General features: G+C 46.6%; 2 protein-coding genes across 4 annotated transcripts in view; one reads left to right on the plus strand and one right to left on the minus strand.

Moving 5' to 3' along the window:
- DMAP1 (DNA methyltransferase 1 associated protein 1) overlaps positions 1 to 19,564 on the plus strand; it is a 47,263-nt gene extending 27,699 nt beyond the window's left edge. For both annotated transcript variants that reach the window (XM_015422953.1, XM_015422954.1), the window contains 3 exons: positions 13,508 to 13,580; positions 14,475 to 14,758; positions 19,204 to 19,564. In XM_015422953.1, the coding sequence (XP_015278439.1) occupies positions 13,508 to 13,580; positions 14,475 to 14,758; positions 19,204 to 19,263 (417 nt within the window). In that variant the 3' untranslated portion in view covers positions 19,264 to 19,564. The remainder of the gene's footprint in view (positions 1 to 13,507; positions 13,581 to 14,474; positions 14,759 to 19,203) is intronic.
- Positions 19,565 to 23,172: 3,608 nt separating this feature from the next.
- ERI3 (ERI1 exoribonuclease family member 3) overlaps positions 23,173 to 25,883 on the minus strand; it is a 315,640-nt gene continuing 312,929 nt past the window's right edge. For both annotated transcript variants that reach the window (XM_015422947.1, XM_015422948.1), the window contains exon 8: positions 23,173 to 24,611. In XM_015422947.1, coding sequence (XP_015278433.1) covers positions 24,529 to 24,611 — 83 coding nt within the window. In that variant the 3' untranslated portion in view covers positions 23,173 to 24,528. The remainder of the gene's footprint in view (positions 24,612 to 25,883) is intronic.

Raw genomic sequence — 25,883 nt, forward strand, 5'->3', positions numbered from 1 at the left:
AAAATGGGAAGAGAATAATGTATGTTGCTTTGGGTCCTCATTAGGGAGGCAGGTGGGGTATAAATGAAATAAGTATATAAACCATGTGCACCAGAACTGTGCAAGTCTCAGGATTAGGTTTCCAACTGAAGAGCCATCAACCCCTTAAAGACATAATGCATTGGCAGTGTGAGCTTTCTTAAGCAAGACAATATGGTGTCAAATGTGTGACGTAGACAATGAAGCTGCTGGATGTTCTCATCTAGTATCAGGAAGATATTTCACAAGGTGAGGTTGAAAGATAATGCAACAGTATGTTTGCTACTTGGGCCATTGTCCCTGGGAACGTCTTCTGTGACCTCATATTCTTTTCAGTTGTGCCATTCTCAGTGCACGTCATCAGGGTAAAATGCTGTGTCATTACAGTTCTGCACCCAGAGCCACACTTGTGACCCAGTGAACTGGTAAAGGCTGCAGGGGCGGGGCAGAGACTGCACTAGCTTAGGCTTGCCCCTGAGAAGAACTGTCCTTCCTATCCGAGACAGGCAGAGACTGCTTGTGCCAGGCTCCATTCAGAATTCTTGAGACTCTCCCAAGCTGCTTCCTAATTTTTTTTTAGGACCCGGAAGGGCTCTGAGCACCATGCGAGAGCTGTAGAGTGGGGGCTGTTCTTGAGCTCAAACACAGAAATGCAAAGCACAAACCAGGCCTCCAGTTCACTTAACATTCACAGTTATGCAGGAAATCATTGGCTGCATAACCAGAGGGTTTGATGCTTCTCTCATGATGCATATTCCTGAGAATTTCTGGTTCATCTGGGGGGAGGGGGGGAGATGCCTACTCCTAGATAGCTGGCTTGCCACCTTTGCTAGATCCTGTCATGGTCTCTAAGGCTAACTGCAGGGACCCTCAAGTATAGCAACTCTGCATCAGTTGCAACACAGAGGGTGCAAGAGAGGTGTTCTCGCTGATTGCTTCCTTGCTCTGAAATGCCTCTTCTTCCAGGCTCGGTAGAGCCTCCAGAACATCCTTTAGAGGTGTTGAAAAAGTGGTTGAGGTTAAGCAAGAATCTATTTTATTGATATATTTAAATATGTTATTTATTTATGGATATCAATTCCATATTCATAGGTCTACAGTTGTGTTTGCCACTGGTGGGAGTTTCTGCCTTTCTCTCTAGTCTGGAGAAGACTGGGGCTCAGTGGGTCTATGTGTTGAACCTTCGAAGCACAAGGAAAGTACTAAGACCTCCTGCTGCTTTCCCAGTATCTCTGAGGCTGGCCTGACAGGGAAAAGCCTCCCTCTACGCCCCACTTCTGTAGTTTGGAGCTGGGGAGGAAGGTGGGGCTTATCTCCCACAACTGCATAGTTTTCAGAGGTGCTCCATACATTTCCAAATCTGACATAATAGTGATGAGCATCCCTTCACAGTTTAAAATTAGGGAAGGACAGGACCTTGTACTTCTCATTCTGCTAGACCCTCCACGCACCTGCAAAGCTAATTGTGGCATCAGAGACTAGGTGTGTGGGGCACTAGCTGTCAGGACCAAGCTGTGTTTTGAGGAGCCTCAGTCCTGTTTTATGCCAGTTGGTACCTACTCACGAGCACTGGGGATAGTGTGGGTGTCCACTTTAAAAATAAAAAATAGCACTTTTGTAGCATCTGACAGCATAGATAGGTTGTTTTTTTTTTTTAAGAAAATGAGGGTGGTTTGTGCTGAGACTAAAGAGACTTTTGAGATGAGCTTCTCTGGCCACTGTTCCCTCTGGCCTGAAGTCCCATCTCCCTGCAGTCTGCATACCAGTGTCCAGCACATCCCATTTCCTGTCTCCCTTTTTCTGGTTGCAGTCTTTTACATTTAGGACAGGGTACTTGCTGCATCATCAATGGCCCTTGGCACATTCCTTAATGGAATATAGGTATGTGACTGAAGTGCACAGTTAATGGTTGAGAACTGCATTGTTCAGTGGGATTTCATTTGGATAGTATCTGATAAGCCCTACTGTCACCAGTAAGGTGGTTTGCTGGTAAATGTGTTGAATAGTTCTTACAGTGTACTTGTGAGCTTTGGCTGTTAGGCAGGAGTTTGTACCTGGAAAGGTTCTGACTCATTTAGATGCTGCAGAATTTGGCGTTTTGGCCATTTTCCCTGACAGTAGGATGTTCGCACTGTTAGTGGGTGAAATTACTCCTGGGCACATGCCAAACTACCTTACCAAGTCTAGAAGTAAACATTTCAAAGTCATCCTGGAAGAATTTGATTCCCAGAAAGAGTCTCCAGTGCCATGGGTTACCTTTAGCAGCTGCAGCTGTGAATGAAGGAATTTCCTTAAAAGTGACTTGTCATGGCAAAAATAACATAGATGCCAGATACAGGAATGAACCTCTGAAAATGGTAAATACTTTGCATAGTTGTGAACAATCATATCTTAAAGGAAGAACTCTCCTTGCAGCTGTGGCCAACAATGTGGACAGGATGTTGGGGTGCATAATGAAGAGGAAATCCATAAGGGAAACAGGCTAATGCTGTTGGATCACTGGGTGGTTCTCTCATATCTTGGTAATGTCTGCAGCATTGCTTATTTCATCCTTCAGAGGAAATGGCCCTATTGGGGTTTGGGGATTCCACTACCTTCCCAGGCAGGCTGCTCCACTGAGGCACTGATCTGACAGGAAACCTTTCTTAATGGGAGACGTGAACCTCCATGCTTTTAACTGAAACCCTTCACTCTGTGGAAAGGTGGAACAAATGTTTTTCTCATCTCAGAGGAGGAAAGCCACAAAAATGCTTCCTGTGTGACCCCCCCCCCCTGAAATTCAGTGAAGTTGCTCAAGAGTACAGCATTTGAGCACAACACCCATTCCTCTCAGGGTTTGCTGAGGACATCGTCCGAGTGGGCCATATCTTGAGAGAGCCTTTTTAGAGGATGTTTCGACTAAGTGAGTTCCAAAACTTTGGAACTTCCTAACCAGGGAGATTTTGTCTGTCTCCCTCTATCGATGCCTTCTGCCAGTGGGTGAAGACTGTTCGGTTTCATCTGGCATAGCCCCAGTAATGGTTATGGGCTTCCTCCCGGGTTCTGGTGTTGTATGTTGATGTGTTTTTATTGAATTATTTTATAATTTTAGATTATAAATTGTTCAGATGTTTTCATGTTTGTATGTTCACCACGTTGGTGACACTGATGGAGTGGAAAGGCTCCGTAAAAATGTTTTAAATAAATAAATCTCAGAGGTTTAAAAAAAAGTGTCAGCTCTCAATGTAGTAGATTTCATTAAACAAGCTCTGGGATGGCATCCAGTAAGTTTGAAGAATGGCCAAGATTTTTAAAATGTTTTCTTCGATCAAGTTTAAATAGAATGTGTGACTGGAGCTCACTGCTCCAGGGTGGGACTGAGTTGTGTGAATGCCAACGCAATTCAGGACTTCAGCAGTTAACTGCTCCAAGGATGTTGCCAGTGCCTGGCTGGAAGGTCCAGAAAAAGGGGCAGAATATCCCATGCTATCCAGTGCTGGAGTCCAGCACCTCCTTGTGAATATATGGCTGCTGGACCATGAACATTGATTCAGTCCACTGAGCAAAGAGTACCTGAGTGAGGGATTCACTGCCGGGGCTTATCAGCCCTAAGCAACATTGTTCAGTGTAACCAGAAGGCATAGCATGCTTCAACAGAGTGTAATGTGTTAAACCTATAAGCTCATAGTAATGCTCTGCCTGCAGTTCCACCCCTTCCCCCAATTTTTGTCACTGGCCCTTGTGGATGATGTGGCAGTCCTGGGAGATTCTGGAAGGCAGACTGGCAGCGGCTCTCCAGGGTCTGAGACAGAGGTCTTTCCCATCACCTACTGCCTGGTTCTTAACTGGAGCTACTGGGGATTGAACCTGAGACTTTTTGCATGCTAAAGCAGATGCTCTACCACTAAGCCACAGAATGGTAGTGTGACTTTCTCAGTAGCGGAACCATACAAACAGGGTCGTATTGAAAGGTCCATGACCTTTCTTAAGCCTAGATAGGTTTACTGATTTTTAAACACTAATTCACAAAATCCACATGATCCACGCAATGGTCACCTCAAGATTAGACTACTGTAGTGCTCTCTACATGGGGCTGTCCTTGTCTCAAATCCAGAAGCTGCAGTTGGTGCAAAATGCTGCGGCCAGGCTGTTGATGGGACTCCCAATTTGGGAGCACATCCAGCCTGTGCTCAAGGCACTGCACTGGCTGCTGATAGCATACCAAATTCGTTTCAAGGTGCTGGTTCTTACTTTAAAGCCCTTTATGGCCAGGGACCTACATACCTGAGGCCGCTGCCACTATTAACAACTAGGGCAAGAAGCCCATCGCCCTGGAATGTACATTAACAGCCTGTACCAGCAGCCGGAAGATACTGGACATCTGTAGAAGACCTGCGTGCCGCCCATGGGAAGAGAGATAGCTGATGGAAGCCATCATGAACTTTGCTATCATAATCTAGCACTTTAGGGAATTACAAATGTTTTATACTGTTTTAAAAGTTTTACTATACTATCCAATGTTTCTGCTGATTTTATGTAAGCCGCCCTGGGCCGGCCTAGGCTGGGAGGGCGGGGTATAAATCTGATTAAATAAATAATAAATAAATGTAATAATTGGTACCTGCCATTAGGAAACAAGCTCCTCCAGTTTTGAATGGTAGAAAAGAGAACCAGTTCTGACCTTTGACATCAAAATCTGGCAAGAGCCAGAGAGGCTGTGGCTGGAGCTTTTGCACTCAGGTAATATTGCAAGGATTTTCATCATCTGTGATGAGGAGGGGAACGGGCTGTGAGAAAGATCTGTACGTGTTTTATTGGCTCTCCCCAAACTGCTTTCGTTGGTCCACCTTGGCCTCTAGGTGTCTTGCTTGTTTGCCTTCTCCTGTCCATTTGTTGGGGGATGAAGGAAGAGAATCCTTCCCTATTGCTAGTTTGTTTTATTTAGTCCATTTTCATCCCTCTCTTCCTCCAAGTAACTCTGGACAGCATGCATCATTCCCATTTGCCACTGTGTACACCTGCTCTCATCCTCCTCTAACCACGTGGCTATGATTCATACATTGGTGTATAGCCCTTTTATTTATTTTTCTCTTGCTACACAGTTCATGTATTTCCAGGTTGTTTATGGCAAGGACAAAGGCTCAGAGTCCCTAAATCAAAAGCAGTGCTGGCATAATTATAAACACAATCTGGCGTTGCAAAGAGGGCTGTAGGGAGAGGCTGTCAGAGGAAGAGAGCATCCAAAATATACTAACCTCAAAAATCCTAGCTAATCAGTTCTTCAACTTGAGCAATCCATTCTTTGAGATATTATTACAATGGGACTTTAGCAGTAATAAATAATTCTGGTAGACTACTACAGAGAGGAAGGCCTGCTACTCCCTGTTCTGTTTGCACTTGCTTAGGAACAGAACTTTCTCCCGTAGTGCATTGAGTTGCAATCCAAAACTCTGGCTAATTTGAATCTTGCTGGTAGTTAGAAAAGTGATTTGCTGCCTAATAGGAAAGAAAGGTTACAGTTTGCTACCACTAAACTGATACAGTGGGATGGAAACCCTTCAGAGATGACAACTCCCAGCATGGAAATGTTACCACTTTGAATTGTGCTATACAGGAAGGCATAACAATGTAGTTTCAGACACATTATCTGCAAGTTACACGTAGGTGGTTAAGAGTTATATTGTGTGCATAATTCTTCAGTGTTTAAAGGACTCTTGCAAAACTGGCTTAGTCTTCATCGTTCTGTGTCAGATTCCAGTAATACCATTTGGCCAAGGGGAATTGCAAAAGAGTTGGAGGACTGTATTAATCTGCTTCCATGAAAAGCTCCTGCACTTCCTGTCTGGAAGAAGTTTATGTCCATGTTCTTGTTATTGCTTTACATTGTGAATACCTGCATTTCATAAATTAACACTAGTACTTCATAAAATCTCCATATGTTTCTCATAAGGTTGATGTGTACCTCCTTTTGCAGATGAAGATATTGTAGCAAAAAAGGGAAAAGCATGGGAGCTGGGGTGACTCTAGACTGTGTGTGTGTGTGTGTGTGTTTCAGTTTCAGTGCATTGGAACCTCTGCTGAAGTGCTTCAGATAGGTGTGCAGTGCCATGTTATCTACAACATGTGGGGTTGGGTCATACAGTCCACAGGTGCAAGGACTTTGGGATCTTCCCCACCCTCTCCTTCCCCTTAGAGCCATTTCCAGGCATGGGAAAGTTTATTCCCTAGGTTGAGGGACTTGTGTATACCAAGAGCCACACCAGTCGGGCAGTTGTAGTGGGGAGGAGGAAGGAGTGGTTTTCCCCTCCTCTTCCCTTCCCTGCTACAGCCACCCAACTGGCATTGTTATTAGTGCACACAAGTCCCTTGGCCCCGGTAATGAATTTTCCTGGGATTGGAAAGGGGAGGGGAGCACTGGGAAGATCCTGCAATCCTTGCACCCGCAGATCATGGCTCAAACCCTTTGTAGTAGAACGGCCCATGAGGAAGAATGCCAAGAAATACTAAGCTTGGCCTCAGGTTTCCAATACTTGTAGTTTAGTTCCTATTGCTTGGTGCTCAAGAGTTAGTCAAACTACACACTTAGAAACAGTACATGGTACAGCTGTTCCTAGATAGTGTGACCTTAGGGTGCAGATGAGGAACTGTTGAACTAAACATTCCCTTATTTCACGCTCCCTGTCGATGGGAAGCTAGCATGCCAAAAGGTATGGTTATAATCCTGAGTCCTTGATATGCTACTTTTGCTTGTATATTGAGGTTTCCATTTGGGGGGCAGCATTCAAACATGCAACTCCTACCCAACAGCAGTCTGACATGGAAGGACTGTATCATGCAATGTTACTGAATGTATTGTTCAGGTATCTGACTCATGGGGCTGACTGCTTGAAGTGGCCCCCATATGAGAAGTAGGTGAAGTTGTTACTGAGCTCTTAGCCAGAGTGGGGTCAGGTGTAGGTGTCATTTGTATGAACTGGTGCCCCCACATATGTGGTATATATGCCGTGCTCCAATTCCCATGATGGCAGTGGTTTAAAAAGTGCCTCAGCCTTTAGACCTTCAGGAAGTCCTCTGCAGTTTGCATAGCACGCTGTTAATGTTAGCAGTTCAGGAGAGGATATTACACAGTGGTACAGTTTAACCCGGGTGTGCCCCTTTTCTTGGATAAAACGTGCCAGTGACCAAGAGCTCTTCCCACTGATGAAGTAACACTGACTGGCTAGTTTAATTTTCTGACTAGCCACCAGGGCTGTTTCATAGCCACTATAATCTTAACATGGAAAAAATTATTCTTCACATTATTTATTTATTAGGGTAATAACTTGGATTACCCATCCATCTCGCAGATGGCTTGAGTTACCCTTCACTCATTATAAGAAACCGACGCTGGGCCTCATTCCCTTTCCTGGATGGGTCTCTGAGGCAAGCAGAAAGGGCCTGGAATAAACTTTTTTACAGTGCAATCCAAATAACACTTTCCTGGAAGTAAGACCATTGAATAGATACAAGTAGGGTTCTGAGTAGACCTAGTTAGGATTGCACTGGAAGTCATAAACTCACTTGGATCATGGAATGAGAGGTAACCTTTGCACTGAGCCAGATTAGTGTGTCTCCATATAACCACACTTAGTTTTTACCATCAAGAGGGTTGTCTTTCATAGCCTTTGCTGTTCTGTCAAAGTCGGCTGTGGTGAAAACCGGCCTCTCCCTCGCGGAAGGCGTGCTGGCTGCCTTGCGCTCTCGGCTGCTCAGGCTCGTGGCGCACTGGGCCTTCCCCTGCCACTGAGACAGCCAGGCTAACGGAGCCTACCTAACGGATTATCAGTGCCCTGTGAGTAATAGACTCCTCATTTAGTTTTAATACATTTTGCATAGAGAGCAATCAACCTTCATCAGTCTTAAAGATGAATTGGCTTAGCCAGCTAAATTTTAAAGATATTAGTCCGACAGCAGCCGCATAAATCATAACGTTTTCTTAATGACGGTAAAATTAAAATATACTCTTGCTTGAAGAAGCCAATGGAGCTTTCATGTTCACAGGCCAAATCCTCCCCCAAAATTAAAGGGAAGCTTAATTGATGTTCTTTAAAGCCGAGTAAACTCAAACAGCCTCGCTTTTCCTGGGCTGGCCTCGTATTTCTTCTGCGCTCTGTTGGTATATCTAAACCCATACACACTGTGTCTGCCTTTCCCCACCCTCTGTGCCACCAATACGTTGTATTATAACTTAGCAAAGGGTAATGCTGAGTATTTCTAGACTGTTCAGCCCGCTGTTATTGTTTCCCGCTACTGGCTAGGTAAAAGGAAATGTTTTCCTCACTGGCCAGTGACAGTCCTTTGATTGGCACGGCATGTGAGGGAGACTGGCCCTCTTGCTGCTGGTCTATCCTGATGGTGAAACAAGAGCTTATAGAAGCCACAGAAGAGGCTGGAGCTGTGACTAGAAGGGAAATGATAATTTAAAGCATTGGCCAGAATGTGAGAGATGCTCTTTGGGGTTAGAAAATGGCTTGGCTGCTACTCTGAGTAGAAAATTCCACATGGTTCCCCTCAAATCCCATCCACAAGAGTGGCATGTACTTGTCTAGGCAAACATGCAGTTTGCTGAGTGAGCAGACAATTTAAGAAAGCCCTGTTGGGTAAAACGGAGGATCTAAAGAGTGCAGTGTTCCGACACTGATCAGCCAGATGCTTCTGAGAAGCTCACAAGCCAGGCATGAAGGCAAAAGTCTTCCCCTGTTGTCTGTCCCTCAGCAACTAATATTCGGATACCACCTGCTTTTAAGCTTGGAGGTTCCATTTCTTAATAAGTGGTTGAATTTTGGAAGGAACTGGTGATTGTTCTGTGGTACAAAACCGTTGACGGAATAGGCTTTTACTAGAGAGGCAGCACTAAGCAATGGTTGTAGTGGTAGAGAAATCACAATTTTTAACTGTTAGGGCCGAAGCAGATGCAACACTGGGAATTCTGTGTATGGCACAACCAAGTGTGTGTGTGCGTGGGGGTGTCTTCTTCACAGCTGGCATACAGGACCCCAGTTTGGATCAGGACTGTGGTGCCTCCCTTCTGTGAACCCCCCATGCCATTTTACCTGACCCAACCTTGTGGAGTTGCAGTTTGCCCTGGTGGGATAAGAGCCTTTGGGGGAAAATAGCAGCTTCAGTGGGCTTCAGGCCAGGAAAGTGGTGTGTGTTTGTGGGGGTGCATGAACTCCTCCCCTCCCTTGGTCCTCATCTGAATTGGCATGCCACACACTGGCTACTTAGAAGCATTTGGGAGCTCGTACATAGAACTCCCAACATCTTGTCTCATTTGGCCCTTAGACCCTAAGTGGGAGCATCCTATGATTGCTTCTAACAGCTTTATTAATATGCAGTTTTGCTCAGCATAAGTAATAGCTCTGAGTGTTGTATGTAGATAAAGCAGTTTTTAATATAGTTGCCATGCAGCACAATGAAATGAACAAACTGATGACTGCTTTGACCTATAATGAACTCTGGTGAGAACCAGAGAGCTGAAGAATGAAGTTGGAGCCAAGAGGGGGGATGGGAGAGGGAGACAAGTGAGAGAATTTTGAGCTCGTATTGAGGAGTTGAGAGAGAAGGTCCTACGACTAATGAACAAATTAAAAACTGACAAATCACTAGGCCCAGATGGCATACATCCAAGAGTTCTGAAAGAACTCCAGTGTGAACTTGTGGGTCTCCTGACAAAAATATGCAATCTATCACCAAAATCTGCCTCCGTTCCTGAGGACTGGAAGGTATAACCTCCATCTTTACAAAAGGTTACAGAGGCAATCTTGGAAATTACAGGCCGGTCAGTTTAACATCAATACTGGGTAAGTTGGTGGAATCCATTATTAAAGCTAGAACTAGTAGGCACTGTGATAAACAAAAGCTACTGAGGAAGAATCAGCATAGATTCTGTAAGGGAAAATCTTGTCTCACTACCCTGTTAGAGTTTTTGAGGGGGTGAACAAGCATGTGGACAAGGGTAACCCAATAGATGTTGTTTATCTAGACTCCCAGAAAGCTTTTGATCAAGTTCCTCATCAAAGGCTTCTAAGTAAACTTAGCAGTCACGGGATAAGAGGACAAATCCTCTTGTGGATTAAAAACTGGTTAATTAACAGGAAACAGAGAGTGAGTCTAAATGGGCAGTTTTCACAGTGGAAGGTGGTAAGCAGTTGGGTACCGCAGGGCTCAGTACTGGGTCTGGTACTTTTTAATTTGTTCATTAACTATTTGGAGTAGGGAGTAAGCAATGAAGTGGCTAAATTTGCAGATGACACGAAGTTGTTCAGGGTGGTGAGAACCAGGGAGGACTGTGAGGCGCTCCAGAGGGATCTGTTAAGACTGGGCGAGTGGGCGTCAATGAGGCAAATGAGGTTCAGTGTGGGCAAGTGTAAACTAACACATACTGGAGCTAAAAATCCTAACTATAAATATATATTGATGGGGTCCGAACTGGTGGTAACTGACCAGGCGAGAGATCTTGGAGTCCTAGTAGATAACTCACCGAAGATGTCAACTCAGTGTGTGACTGCAATAAAAAAGGCAAATGCTGTGCTAGGGATTACTAGGAAGGGGGACTGAAAACAAATCAGTCAGTGTCATAATGCCCCTGTATAAATCTATGGTGCAGCTTCATTTGGAATCCTGTGTACAGTTGTGGTCTTCGCACTTCAAAAGGTATTATGGCATTGGAAAAGTTGCAGAAAGGGGCAACTAAAATGATTAAGGGAACACCTTCCCTATGAAGAAAGGTTAAAGTGGTTGGGGCTATTTGGTTTGGAGAAATGACGACTGAGGGGTGACATGATAGAGGTTTAAAAATTATTCATGGGATAGAGAAGGTAGAGAAAGAAGTAATAAGAACATAAGAGAAGCTGATGTTGGATCAGGCCAATGGCCCATCCAGTTCAACACTCTGTCACACAGTGGCCAGAAATACTAGGTGCCATCAGGAGGTCCATCAATGGGGCCAGGAGAGGACACTAGAAGCTCTCCCACTGTTGCCCCCCCCAAGCACCAAGAATACAGAGCATCACTTGCCCCAGACTGAGAGTTCCTATCTATACCAATAATAGCCACTGATGGACCTCTGCTCCATGTGTTTATCCAATTCCCTCTTAAAGCTGTCCATGCTTGTAGCCACCGCCACCTCCTGTGGCAGTGAATTCCATGTGTTAATCACTCTTTGAGTGAAGAAGTACTTCCTTTTATCTGTTCTAACCTGACTGCTCAGCAATTTTTAGTACTTTTCTCCTTTTCTTATAATACAAGAACTCATGGGCACTCAATGAGATTAATGAGCAATAGGCTTTAACAGATAAAAGGAAGTATTTCTTCACCCAAAAAGTAATTAACACATGGAACTCACTGCCACAGGAAGTGGTGGCAGTTATAAGCATAGACAACTTCAAGAGGGGACTGGATAAACATATGGAGCAGGGGTCCATCAGTGGCTATTAGCCAATACCTGGAGCACTATGTCTGGGGCAGTGATGCTCTGTCTTATTGGTGCTGGAGGGGGGGGCAACAGTGGGAGAGCTTTGGAGTTCTGGCCCCACTGGTGTACCTCCTGATGGCACCTGGGTTTTGGCCACTGTGTGACAGAGTGTCATACTACATGGCTTCTCTTATGTTCAGTGCAGGATGAGACTCTGTACTGGATGGGTCCTCTTGGGAAGAGGGGCTGTTCTTTTAAGCAGAATGTGAGGTGGAACTAAGCAGGGTCATCCATCGTTAGCACTTGGATGGGAGACCACCAAGGAAGGCTGGGGTTGCTGTGTGGAGGAAATGGCAAAGCCACCTCTGCTTCTTTCTTGCCTGAAATGCTCCAGGATTTGGGGTCATCATGAGTCACTTGCAGCTCGACAGCATGTTCTTCTTTCATATTTCATTGTTGTCACTTGCTGGCATCTTTTCAGCACTCCATTGCTGGGCATCTTCCCCCCAGGTTTCTGACCAACCTGCATGGTTCAGGCTGATGCTCAACAGTAACCTTTGCCCGCTTATTGCAGACCTGCCAGTCCCACCCAACTGCCCTATTTCCATCCAGAAACTGCTGCCAGAGCCTGAGGCTCCCTTCATGACTGGAAAAGAGCTGGGCATGGGAGTGTACGGCAAAGAACTGGGCCCAATGGGGTTTCCTTGGGAGCCGTCATGAATCATTGCTGCCTTATGCGTGTCAAGAGTGGACATTTTTGTGGGGCATACCTAAAATTGGTTACGTTGGCAGCCAGCTGAAGTACACTTCCTCATTACCCGGCTTGCAGGTGTGAGTGTGTCCGAGGTGCGTTTCCCTGGGCTGTGCCTTTCCTAGTTTCAGCCTGACTGTGTAGATTTCACACAGTCTTGCTGTTCACAGGAAGATTGCAACTGCTGCACTGTCATAAATTTAGCCTCTGTTGGGTGCTCCTCCCATGGACAGATCATTCCAGCACCTCACCTATGGATTGGTCATATGGATCTGCTCTGGATGAAAAAAGCAGCTGGTGAGTGTCCCAGCTTCCTGCTCAAAAAACATCTTGAAATGGGAAGGGGCTTGAGCGAGGGTGGCATGACCTGTATTCCATATGGCAGAACCAAGGGGCACCCGTCCTAATCCCGCAATCTCTCTTAGGGTGTGGCCATGTGAGAGTAAGGCCTGAGGGGGAGGTTAGAGTGGCAGAGGAACCCTGCAGGCTGTCTTCCTTTTACAGCCCAGGGGAGCGTTGGGGGAATGTTAGCTTGGCTGGTTTCCCTTATACGTGCAGGGGGACCTGTTTTCCATGTTGCGTCATGTGCGATGTCTTTCTGCCACTGGTTTTGTTCTTGTGAGCTTGTCCTGAGCCACTCACGCCCAAGAGGCTGGAGTGAGTGGGGTCACACTAAGTATGGTCTCATGCCCAGCTTGCAGTCCCTACCAGATCCTTCCCCCCACCCCCGGCTCCTGTGTGAACGCACACTTCTCCAATTGAGTAAGCTTGTGTGCTCTTTGTGCCTCTTCGCATCTTTTGTTAGAAAGCTGGCTCTGTAAATGAATCCCACGGCTCTGGGCTCGGCAGGTAAAGGGAGAAGGAAGTCTGTTAGTGCACGAGTCTAATCAGGCTGGCAAGAGCAAGTAAAGTAGGGCAGCATCGCACATTAGCTGCTGTGTAATTGAGCTCTTTGATGGGCAGAGCACTGCGGGAGAGGGTTCGAAGCAGAGCAGAACTTTTGTTGTTAATTCAGTTGCACATGGAAGCTGTAAAGCTGCGCATCTCCGCATCTTGGCGCCGGGAGAACTGAAAAGCCCTCACGACCAGGCTTTTCAGTCCCTGCCCTTGGCCCTAGTCTGCAAACTTTCAGGCCTTCTCTCTGCCTCCCTCTCCCAGCGCTTGATTTCCCTTTTCTCTCTTTCTTTCTTTGGTTTGCTCCCCCCCCCCGCACTATAAAAAGCAAAGCTCCCTTGCCGTTTGAACTAGGCGGCTGTGAGTGAGGGCTAGCTCAGAGCTGTGTGGCTGTTACCTTTGTATTCCAGATGAAACTGCCGAGCTCCGTGGGACAGAAGAAGATTAAAGCCTTGGAGCAGATGCTGATGGAACTCGGAGTAGGTGAGTAAAGAGGGCAGGTAGAGAGAGAGAGAGACCCATGGAGCCAAGCCTTTGTAGTCGAGAGGGGCTATTTTTTCCCCCTAGTAATACAGCCAGTTCCTTGAATAACACTATGTGAATGGGTTTGAAAATAATATCTTGTGTGTTTTGTTAAAAAAAAGGGGGGGAGGAGGTAAAAGCTAGAAGATGATGCACAAGATTTAAAAAAAAATTCCTCCCAGTGGAAAAGTATTTGAACAGAGTCTTTGTCTGTGTCTCTCTCTCTCTCTTGTTTGAGTTCTTTAAGTTACCAAGAGTGACAGCCTGCTATTAAGGAGGCAAATCTCTTCGTGCAGGGACCAGGCACTGCTAAGGACCGGGTGGGGGAATAGTGGTCGTTGTTTGGGGGACTCTGCCTGGCTTGTGGGCTGTTTTGCTGCTACTCTTTTGGTGAGTTTTGCCCTACCTATGTGAGGATGTGCCTAGCATGCTGTAAATGTCTCCCAATTGCAAACAGCTTGCTGTTGGCAGAAAGGGCAAAATCCAACCCTTCTGTGCCCAAGCCTCTGTTGAGAGGGCAGCAGACTTCCTGACCCAGGGAGTGCAGAGATGTTCTGCTCCAGCTGGGGCAGGATGATAGATGGACTTATGAAGCAAGTAGCTTCCCTTCAAGATGTGCTGGCACTTGGATTCTGCTCCATCTTACCTGGCCTGAAGCAGCTGTGTGTTGGGGCTGGACAGGCAGCCTCATTGCCATGTGTCTGGAGCAAGAGAGTTCCTGCTGCTACATCCAGCGGAGAATGAAGCAAGTACTCCCCTTAGACAGTTGTGCCAGAACAATCCCACCACTAGCAGGGGACAAAAAGCATGCTAGGGAGCTTCCTGACTTATTTTTTCTTCTCTTGCCTCCCACAGACTTGAACCCAATGCCAACAGAAGAGATTGTCCAGATGTTCAACGAGTTGCGCAGTGACCTGGTGTTGCTTTATGAGCTCAAGCAAGCCTTTGCTAACTGCGAATACGAGCTGCAGATGCTGCGACACCGCTATGAGGCCCTGGCAAAAGCAGGTGGCACGGGACCCAGCGTCGAGGGTGGCTCCCACGCTGATGGGCATTCAGGCCCCTGCAGTGATGAGGGCAAGAGTGACATCAAGGATCAGATCATCGATGTGGTGGGGGCACCTCTGACACCCAATTCGGTGAGTGGGTATTGGTGTTGGGGAGTTCGTAGTCATCAGAGTGTCACCCACACTTCTTTCTCGTCTCTGCTGGCTGCTGTCCTTAGAGGAGGCTTGTGGGAAGGCAGCAGTCTCAAGGACTTCTGGAAATTAAAATCCTGCATGTCAGGGCAGTAAGGGTAACTAAGGAACGTCCTTGTATGTTCCCACTCGAAGGCCACATGCTCAGGGATTTGCGGTTGCTCTCCTTTTGGTGTAGCCACACATGCGGTTCCACGGGCCACAGCCTTGGAAGGTGGAACAGGTTTGCTGGAAAGCACAAGTCCAATTTGGTGGCTGGAAGTCAGCGTACAGCTTGAAAGCGGACTCCTGTGAAGTACTCCACCTTTTTTCACCAGCTTGGTCCAGCAGGAGGCCTGGGCAAGCCATTTCTCTCTCCCTCCCATCATGCTCTGGGGCTTGCTCACCCACCCCATTATCTATACCTGAGTCCAAACAGCTAATTTAAAATTCTTAGATGGAAACTTTATTCCAGTGGAGTCCGTGGGAATAACACGCTTACATTTAAGGATTCTTGCTTGGTGCAATTGTAATTGGGCCCATGGTTGGCTGGACCTGCGGCCCTCCCGACTCATTGCACAACTGCTGTGAACGATCCTCCTCCAAGGAGGTCAGAATGGCGTCCATGGTTCTGCCCTCCTCTGAGGTGAGGCAGATCAGGCTGAAAGAGAAAATGAATGACTGGCTCACGATCACAGGGCTAAGTGGGGCTTTGAACCCAGGGTTCCCCGTTCCAGTCCAGTACGGTAACCGCTGCAAGAACCCTGGATATAGATGCTGTCAATTGTGCTGGTGCAGCAGTGTGTCAAAGTCTTTAGCAAAATGTCTGGGTTTGGGGGTTTTGGTTTGTTTTTTAATATGGAAGGAACTCCCTTCCCCTATCTGGTGGCATGTAGTTTTGAGTAACAGCTAGGGGGGGTTTTGAGGACAAAGTAGAGGTTTCTTTTGTGGCGTGGGCTGGGGCATGCTGTCAGGCTTCCTCTCCTTCTCTAGAGGGGATGAAATCTGAAGAGTCCCCAACATTTACAGGCCAGTTCATTGCCATTTGTTCCCTGCAGAAACTTTGCTGACATTGTGTCTGTTTGCAGATGTTTCACTCCCGTGTCCCCTAGTCCTGGTCTCGTCCAGTACTGTGCTTAGGAGGAGGGGGACAAAGGAGAATGCAGTCAGCGTGAAGAGGGTTAACATAACCTGGGCCCTGACATATTTGAAAGAAATATAATCAAGTTAATTCACTGCAAGGCAAATTTGGTACCTAAAGGGCCCCCCTGTTAAATACAGCTCTGACCTTTACCGGCTGGTTACACAAAGACGACACAATTAGATTAGTCCAAGACAAAAGGTCAAGCGCATTCACACTGCAACCACTTTATGCTGCCTTTGGAAGGGAAGGAAATTCCACCCAGCAGGAGGGGGACAGCTCAGGGAGGCACACACTGGCACTGGCACGATAGTGGGGGGCATCCATGGTTGAGGAATGGTATTGCAGGAAGGAGACACCGCTGACAGTCAGAGAGTAGGGGCTGTAGGATTGATGCTTGAGAGCAGAGTTTGGGGTCATTCTTCTGCCAGGTTGGGTAAGGGAGACATGGAAGGCTGGTTCTGCCTCGGCAGGATCTTGCAGAGGATTATGTTCTGCCATCTGCCTCTGTGTCTATGCATTCCTTGCCACTTGAGCACTCTGTGAGAGTGAGGAATGATTGTGGGGCTTGCCTGTTTCCATGAAAGTGGTGCCAAGTTTGAAGACATGGCTGAAAAGGAGGATTGTAAGATTAGCCTTTGGATAACCTGCCTGGTTCGAGTGACTGTTTCTCTGCAGAATTTTAGGGAGTCTATCCTGCAATTGTGGGCATTCCAGGCCATTCTGTCCTTAGTGGTTTGTATTTCTGTTTGGGAACGTTCATGTCCTTTTTGCATTTTTCAGGGAATGTGATAAACATGGCTGCTGCCATAATGTGTGAACTGGCACCCAGGGGTATCCTCCCAAAGTTGTGGCTTCATTTCTCAGCTTCACTGTGCACCTGTTTGCACCTCAGCCCAAAGCAGAGTTTGGAATCCACCAGTGTTTGCCACCAGTCCAAGTAACAGCTCTGCACACTTCATGCTTTCTCAGTTTAAGTAACATGTGCAGGCACGTGAACTGTGTGCAGTGTGATTCCCATAACTAGGCAGTGGTGTGAACTCGAAGGACTGCACTGGCACCAAGGAGGGCAACCGTTCCTTCCTCCTTCCTCTTCAAACCTTTTCCTTTCTGTCAGTAAGGGTGAGTTGGACACTGACCTTACGTGTAGTTCTGCGAGAGAGAGAGAGAGAGAGCGCTTTGCATACATCCGCCAGTGACCTTATCTGCAGGGTCCACATGGCTCTTGCAAGCCTGCAAGGTAAAAACTAGACGTGAGCGCTTCTTTGTTCAGAAATGCCACCTCCATGAGCTTGGCTGCTGGCCATTTTATCACCAGCCCCCTCCTATCCAGCCCAGCCTTTATTATCCCAAGCTGGGATCCTCACCATTGTGTTGTCCACGGCTAGCAGCCCACAGTGAAGGCAGCCTTCTCCCTCCACCCCAGAGCACTGCTCGGCTGACCCAGGAGGGACGCCACTCCGGGCCTTTGGGGGGTGAAAGGTGAGTGTAGCTTGGAACAAATTAGTTCCAAGCAGAAGTGCAGCCAGTTACTCCAGATTAGAGCCTTTGATTTGCACAACTCAGACTCCACTCGCCCATCCGTAATGAGTTGACTCTCCTCAGAATTCCTCACATCAGCACACTTTGTTCCTGGGCTCACAAGTCAGCCCATTAATGGGGAAAGGAAAGGACCTTGCCTCTAAGAAGTCTCAGGTTCAGAGTCAGAATCATTTGACTTTTAAGCTGCCTTTATCTGAACTCCTGCCGGCTCCTTGTTTTCTGAGCCTGCTTGAAAGTGAGAAGTTACATTGTTAACTTCAAACATCCTTCCTTCCAGATGAAGTTGGAAAGCTCGCTTGCACATATCTATAAATGTGTGCCTGTACCAGGATATGAGGGGGTACGTGTGTGCACGTCTGTATGTGTGTGTGTATGCATAATGTAAAAATATTCTCATTTTTAAATCATTCTTTTCCATTAACAGAGCACTCGGTTCCCAGGCTCTTGTAAATGATAATGTAGAACATTTTTTCAAACCAGACACTTTTCGTTTTTGCCCACGGCGATGGACGGAGCCAAGCCAGGGAAGGTGATTAATATGAATTTGTGACATATTTGAAAGATGGCTCTTTTGCCATATAAAGATTATCAAACACACGCACTCATCCCCATTAATTCGACCGCCTCACTGGGAAGCTCTCAAGCCCCCCCACTCCTTTGTTTCCAGGTTGGACTGGCTGCTCCAATTGTATCTTTTTGGTCTTCAGTTCCCAAATACTAGACTTTGTTTTCATAGGGAGCCTGTTAACAAAGTGGTGCAGATTCTCCACTGATCAAAAACCATGGAAGGCGGTGCCTCTGAATCCCGCAGTGGGCCACTGTTCCAGTCATGCTCATTGCTTCCTCGACCATGGAGGATGGGAGCAGCGGCCAGACGCGTGGGGGCTTCATTACTAATGCAAGCTCTCAATAGTTTATGACTCAGAAACATTTAAAGCAAGCAAAGGAAGGTGGTAGGTGGGGAGTTCATACCCCAGGAGAGCTTGTTTGGGTCTGAATTTCTTCCCTCCACTGGCTGTGGGCCCAGGAAGGGAGAGGTTGCTTGGGATAATGCTTTTTGCTCCTTCCCATATACTTAAACTGCCAACATGATGCAATGCTGGGACATTTCTCTGGGACTCTGCCTGCTTCCTTTCCCCCTGTATTATCCTGCCTCCCCCTTCCTCCGTTTTTTGCTCCCGTCCCGACTCCCTGGCCTTTTTACTGCATGCTCTTGGCAGCAGCCTATTGCTACCTGGAGGACCAGGCATTAGACAGAGGGGCCTGGGGTCTGCTGCAGTGCATCCCTGGGGCAGGCTTCAGGCTAACTTGTGCTGTGTCCCCTCTACCGCCCAAATAATGACTGAAGAACTATGCCTTGTAGCCAGCTGCCCTGGTACCATGGGATTTGCTGTCAATATTTGGTTCCTTTCTGGCACTGTAATATTTTGCAAGACCATCTGTCTCCCTTTCCTTGTAAGCAAAGACAAGCACACTGCATGTTGTCCCTTAAAGTTCCTCCCTCCCGCACTTCCATGTGTCTAGGTATCCAGAGCTAGGTAGGCCTGATATTGTTGGTAAACGGGTGTTTTGTGTGGTGATCTTCCTTCTATGTTATCAGCCTGGTATCTTGGGACTGGCAGTATTTTTAGGAAGGAGTGTTTGGGTCTCATGAAGTACTAAGTCGGGCTCATCTTTTTCCTGATAATCATCTAAACCCTGTGACCTCTTTCTTTTTGAACAGAGAAAACGCAGGGAATCTGCCTCCAGTTCTTCGTCTGTCAAAAAAGTGAAGAAGCCTTGAGTAATGCAAGGTCCCAGTTGAAGGACAAGAACATTGGCTGCACAGTCAAGGAAGCTGTATTCGCCCTGTCCTATGGGAGTGACTTTTATGCTGGAAAATTCCTGCAGTGGCTTTGCCCAAGGGGCTGAATTTGTTCACTGCACAATTTCCTGTTGGGAGGCGCTGGGGTGATTGGTATTACCTTTCCTATGCCCGACTTTTGTAAATGTCTTTGTAAATACAGAATCCATTACCTTTTGTCCCACAATTGGAATCAGCAGAGAGCAGCAGGCAGGAAGACAGAATCATACATTGGCATGTGCAGGAGCAGAATGATCACTCAGGACTCCAGCCTGTCTACAGTTCCTTGATAGGATGCTGCAAATGAGTAGTTCATATTACTTTAATTATTCTTATCTCATAACAGTGTGAGGAGAAGACTGGGTTTGGGGGTATTTAAAATAACAGTGCCGTTGGAGAAGCTGTAAGGAAGATCTCCATGGCCGAACTGTTTTGAGGGAAATGATGCCCTGCCTGTGTGTGGGGTCCTTGGAGTCTCCTCACTCTTGCTGTGCTGCCACTCAGGCAGTGTCTTCCATGTTCTTGGCCCAATGTGGCCATACTTAGCCATCCACTGAACACGGCCATAACATCCACTTCACCATTGTAAGATAAGTATGTGGCATTGCAGAGGGTTACCCAACTTTTAAAAAATCTTAATTTTTAAAAATAAATCGATTGAATTTGCATATGAAATTTGACTTTCAAAGAACACTTAGTTTTTAGCTGTTGCAAAGCTGCCATCTTAGAAGTGGACTTCTGTGCTGTGTGAAAGAGAAGGGGGGAATCGTCTCTTCCAGGATGCTGTCTGTGACTCTAGGTTTTTCTATGTACTGGACATAAAAGTGGATTTTAAAAAGTCAGTCTGCCTTGTTAATGAGTGCAAACATTGCACCACCCCTTCTTTACTTCTGTGTAGTGGGTAAGGTGCCCTCTGCCAATCTCTCACAGCCTTGTACTGCTTTGTGACTGTGTTTTGTGCTAACAAGGCAATTCTGTCTCTGAGGCCTGGTCTAAATGATACTGCTCAGCATTGGAAACGCTCTGTTTTCATACAGAGTATTTATTCATTTGTGGGGGTTACCACATGCATTTGGCTAATTGAGTTGGTAGTTTGTCCTCTCAGGAATCCAACTCACGAACCCTTTGATGATTTGATGTAATATTTTTAGCACATGGCATCAAGGTACACCAGTATTGTCTGTGCCAGCCAGAGGTGCTCTGGAATAGGACAGTTGCCTTGTTTCTGAGCCAGCAGAGTCAGCTGTGTGCACTTTTGAATCGTCAAGGCCAATGAATGTCATTATCACATGATTTAAAACCTGTGTGAGGTGTAAAGCTTTTGGAAGCTTGTATATAGTTGGCAGTTACGGTAACTGTCTTGTATTCCATACAAGCGCAGGAAAAAAAATCACAGTATTTGAATATATAGAATTTTAACATTCTAGAGGAAGGCACAAAAGTGGGTCTGATGACGTATGAATGATGTTTAGTGAGACTTCCAAAGTCACAGACTGTGAAGGGTTTTCTTTCTTTTTTGCTGCTTAAACATAGCTGTAAGCATTATCTTTACCCTGAGCCAGAAGGTATAGGGAGGCGGTGTCTGAATTCAGCAACACATATGACAGGTAATAGCAATAATACCCCCTGCAGCTCCTGAGTTCTTAGTTATGTGAATATCTTGAGAGCTTAAAACTTGGCAGTCTAGTACTAGCTTATCAAACACTCTGCACTTGAAGTCTCTTCCCTAGCTGCTTGGCTTGCTCATCACCACTGAATTGTGCTGGCCCTGAGTGAACAGAATGCCCCTTCCTTCCTGTCCTTTTTTTAAAGACTAGCCTTCCATCAGATTCATGTTGGCAGAGGAGGTGTGACACCCTTGCCTGGACCTGTCAGACCTGACTCACGATTTACCCTCCACTTCCCCTTTCAAGTACAACTGGGAATCGATAGTGCATGACAACGCCCTTTGATTTACATTCTTGCTGGCAGAAAAAAAGGTCAAAGGCCAAGTTCTTCGTTTTCATAGAAAACTAATTAGATGACTCCATCGACACTGAATCAATAAAAACTGATCAGGTGATTACACAGAGGGAACCATTAAAATCCCTGTGACCTTTGATTCCCCAGGCCTAACCTGAGGTGGGAGAGACTTAGTTGTGTTTTCTAGTGTCTTAGAGGACAACCCCCCCCCCCAACTAAGACTGGCCTGAAAGGTGTGTGTGTGGATGGGCTAACAAAGGACATTTACACACAGGTTGTCTGCCACAGATTCAAAGCTGATAAGAGGGAGGGGAGGGGCCCTGTGTGGCAAACACCAGAAAGCTTGGTACTGCTACAATGGGCAGGGAAGAGTACATAGAAAAATTGAAATAGTAGTGACTGCTTTTGGGTTTCCCCAGAGAACATGCTGAGGGACAGCTTTGCCTATGTAGTTTGTGAAGTTTACAGTCTTGTTTGTCATTGTTACCTGCATTATAAGCAATGGTTCACACTGGTGCATAATTCACTTTAAGTCATGTAGCACTAAACAAACATTTATTAATTAGACAGTGGCCTTCACTGGTCAAGTTTTTTTAACAGTTCTAATATGGATGATGGATTTTTTTAAAGTTGTACCTCCAAGCTTGGCTTGGTGCTCCATGGTGTAGTGTCAGGGCCAGACACATTTTCTTACCTTGATTAAACTCTGATTCTAGTTACAGTTATACAGGAGATCGGGGAGGGTGCATAAACGCAGTGGTCTTGCTGACATGCTTGTGGTTTGGATAGTCTACTTGCCCTGCCTCAGTGTGATTCATCCTTGATAGTGCAGTGAATTGAGGGAATCAGGTGTCTTGAAGTATTTCAGTTATTTTAAACAGAAGATATGTAAAATTTTTAATGGTGCCCATGAGGATGGTTTTGTCTTCTCCTACCTTTTCTTGATGGTTCCGTGATGCCCTCCTTCAAGAGCATCTCCCTCTACTCCAACTGAGGGCAGAGGGTGCAGTACGAGGCAAGGCAGAATGGGGTTAAGTACAGCCTTTGCTCACTAGCCTTTCCACAGGAGCCCTGCTCACGCATTACAGTGAATACATGATATGATGCATGCAGTGTATGGTTGATTTTTCTTTGTGCATATTGAATCATTCTCATGTTTCGTTTAGTGAACATGCAGCTCAATGTGTGACTTAAACCCCAGATTTATTTAGGTACTTGTCCTTGGTGTCATTTGCAAAGTGAACACACGATGGCTCTTTCTTACAAAGAGATGTGTGTGTGTGTGTGTGTGTGTGTGTGTGTGTGTGTGCGTGTGCATGTGTTCACTGTTACATGTGAACAGGGTCAAGGAACAACTTACAAGGAAGGTTTGAATCAGTGCTTTGTTCGCGTGGCCCTTACACACCCAGGGAAATGCTGATCACCACTTTGGGGTAGGAAGCAGTTTTCTCCAGGCCAATTTGGCCAGGGATCTTGGAGGGTTGTTTTGTTTGTTTGTTTGTTTTTTGCCTTCTTCTGGGCATAGAGCAGGGGTCACTAGAGGGTAAGGGATTTGTGAATTTCCTGCATTGTGCAGGGGGTTGGACTAGATGACCCTGGAGTTCCCTTCCAACTCTTAAGATTCTAAGCAGCCAATGATCTGCTTTCGGTATTGTGTTTGCTGACCTACTGGTGGGAATGCCTGGATGTATTTTAAAAGCATATATAGAAGATCAATGACATGGAAGCATGCAAGGTAGTCAAGATGGTAGAAACCATGTAGTAGGGGCTGCCAGCTCTTGGAATAAGAGGAAAATGGGGAGCTGATGGTCTTGCTACTATTTGGGAAAGCACCTCACCACCATCACACACACACACCCACAGCACAAAAGAAGTAACATTCCTTTCCCCCAAACTTTATTCATGTGGCACATTTACAGCAAGGATGGGAGTAACGAGCTGATGAGGAGGTCAGTTGGGTTCAGCTGGAACATCCACACACCATGCATTGTTTACTGGGAAGGCCCCCAGTGCCTGTATCAGCTCACAGCCTGACTGCTGCATGGGCAGAGCCCTCTTAGTGTAGCTCCCAGGAAGGCAGCAGCTGGGACCTATCCATCTGGGGATCCATTCAGCAAAGGTGAGGGGGTGGGGTAGGACGTTTCAGGAAACCACTGAGTTGGGCAACAGAAGACTCATCCTATATCCTCCTTTCTCCCACAGTGGTACAGAGGCAATGGGAAGAACAGGCTGCAGATCTGAAGCAACAAACCAGTTGCTGCCATGTGCCACTGTGGGGTGGGGGGATGTCAATTTAGTAAAAGGGCTGAGATTTTAGTCAGTTTGTAGAGCCCTGCCAGGAACTGAGGCTGGGAACACAAGCCACTACCAGGCTAGCAGTGATGGGTACGTCCACTGCCTGCAATGGACTGCATGCTTGATGAGGGCCATGCACAAGCTCTTGATGGACGCACAGCAAGGTACGTCATGCCCGAGGGAGGCATGAGCAAAGAAGGAAAGAGCAAGAAATGCTGTACATGGTGTCAAGCATCAACCAGGATGCTCCAGCCTATGATAGCCCCTGCTGCACAGAGTCCCAGGGAGATAGGTGGCCTCTGGTGGGCGGGGAATACAGGCACTTCACCTTGAACAGAAAGAGCCGATCTTCCTTAGTCACATACAGGAGGAAAAAGAGAGTTAGTGTTTGCTTAAAATGGGGGTGGGGGGGGGAGCGAGCCTGCTGAAGAAAGAGAGGGCTGTCTGAATGCTGCTTGGTCAATATTTAGCTGACACGCAGAAGACACAGTAACAGATTCACATGGGGAAAGGGGGGCTTGATGGCAGCTGTTGAGATATTGGACTCGAAATAATAAGGGCAAGTGCCCCGAACATTGCACCATGGTCTTGCTACAGGCGCAAATGTGAGCTGAGAGATAGAGAGAGAAAGAGAAAGACGCCAATGGAAATCAGAAGCCAACAAAAGGGAAAACAATCTACATCTCTAACCATGTGGAGCAAGCACCCTAGGGGGCTGCAGGCTAGGCCAGGCCGGGCAGGCAGCCGGCCCCAGAGAGGGAGTCACGTCAGGCCTACACAGAGATTCCAGTTCCATATATACAGCCTCTACTGGCAGAACAGCAAAACTGACGGAGTCGTGGGGTTGCTCGTTCCTCTGTCCTCTTTCTGTCATTCGAACGCTCCAGCCCATCACGCCCATGTAGCAGGAGCCAGCCGCATGCAGCCCTGTCCGGCCGGCCCCGGAGATCAAAAGGGCTTGGAGGTCTGCTTGAAGATGAACCCTCTGTGAGCCAATGTCTTCATGATGTTGGCGATGTTCTTGCAGTCATCTGCCAGCCAGAGAAAGAATGGAAGAGAGGTCATGTTGAATCTTGCTAGCAGGTAAGAAAACAATAGCGGGGGGGGGGAGTACACACACACATCTTGTACTACGTGCATATAACAGTTCATACATAAATGCTGACATCTCATAGGCATGGACACACAGGATCTCTCTATAATACATGCATCCCTTAGATGTGCCATGGCACCACTTGTAATGCCACTGACTGGACTGTCTTTCTTCTCTCTGTCCTATTCAAGTTTATTAACTGTGGCTCTGAGATCATTTAGACTGTTATGAGTTATATAAGTTTGCCTGCTCCCATTTCTAACTCAGCAGGTAATGTTTTAACTCAGTAGTACAACAGCAACAGTGTGAATGCATTTCTCCCCCCGCCCCCATTGATTAATGTAGGCATCCCGTTGGATGTCGTGAACAGGTCCCCATCACTTACAGACTTACTCCCCAACCCCTCACCCCTGACTGAGAGCTGCATGGAGCCAGGCCCTCTGTCTGCCTACAAATGCCTGAGTAGAGCTATATTAGCCTTTCTGCATTCCTAATAACAGACTAACACGTGATGGCTGAATGATTTAGAGCCAGGCACCATAAGTTTATTTCAGCAAAGACACAATGCTGCTACTCAAATTTCCCACACATCAGCAACAAGAAACCCTACAATAACTGCCTATCTTCTGAAGACCCAGACCAGAGCTGATGTCATAAACTCTGGAGATCAATGGGCTTTCAACGGTGGCTGCTAGGGAAGGCACCCTATACAGCTGAGGCAGCCACCTCCAGTTAGATACACAGAGCTGGTTTATATGTAAAATTCTGTGAAACAGATCACAAAGTTGTACACAGTGCATTTTCTAGCAGCCACCTAAGGGAACGCTTTTGGGGAGATACAGGCACTTTTAAATTCCCAAATTCAGAAGGCAAATCTTATGTTCCATTCTGTGAATGACACATGTCTTCATGACAGCAAATGCCAAGTTTAGCCTAGTAGCATTTCCCAAACCTACTACCTGTGAATGAAAATCCCCTGTGCCAATAAGTGCCATATTTCCACTGCTTGTCAGTGGGTCCTTTGTGTTCCTCCTGGAATTCCCCTTAAACTTTGAATTAAAGGAGTGATTATGTCCAATTACTTGCTCAAATGTTGACAATTTGTTGGCTAGCAAAGCCACATTGTATGCATATAGGATACCAGCACCTGTTGCACCCAACCTGTGCAAAAGTCTAATAGCTTGCACTGCCTGATGTGGTCATCACTTCA

This window comes from Gekko japonicus, unplaced genomic scaffold (assembly GCF_001447785.1).
Source record: "Gekko japonicus isolate JY-2015 unplaced genomic scaffold, Gekko_japonicus_V1.1 scaffold117, whole genome shotgun sequence".
Classification (NCBI taxonomy): domain Eukaryota; kingdom Metazoa; phylum Chordata; class Lepidosauria; order Squamata; family Gekkonidae; genus Gekko; species Gekko japonicus.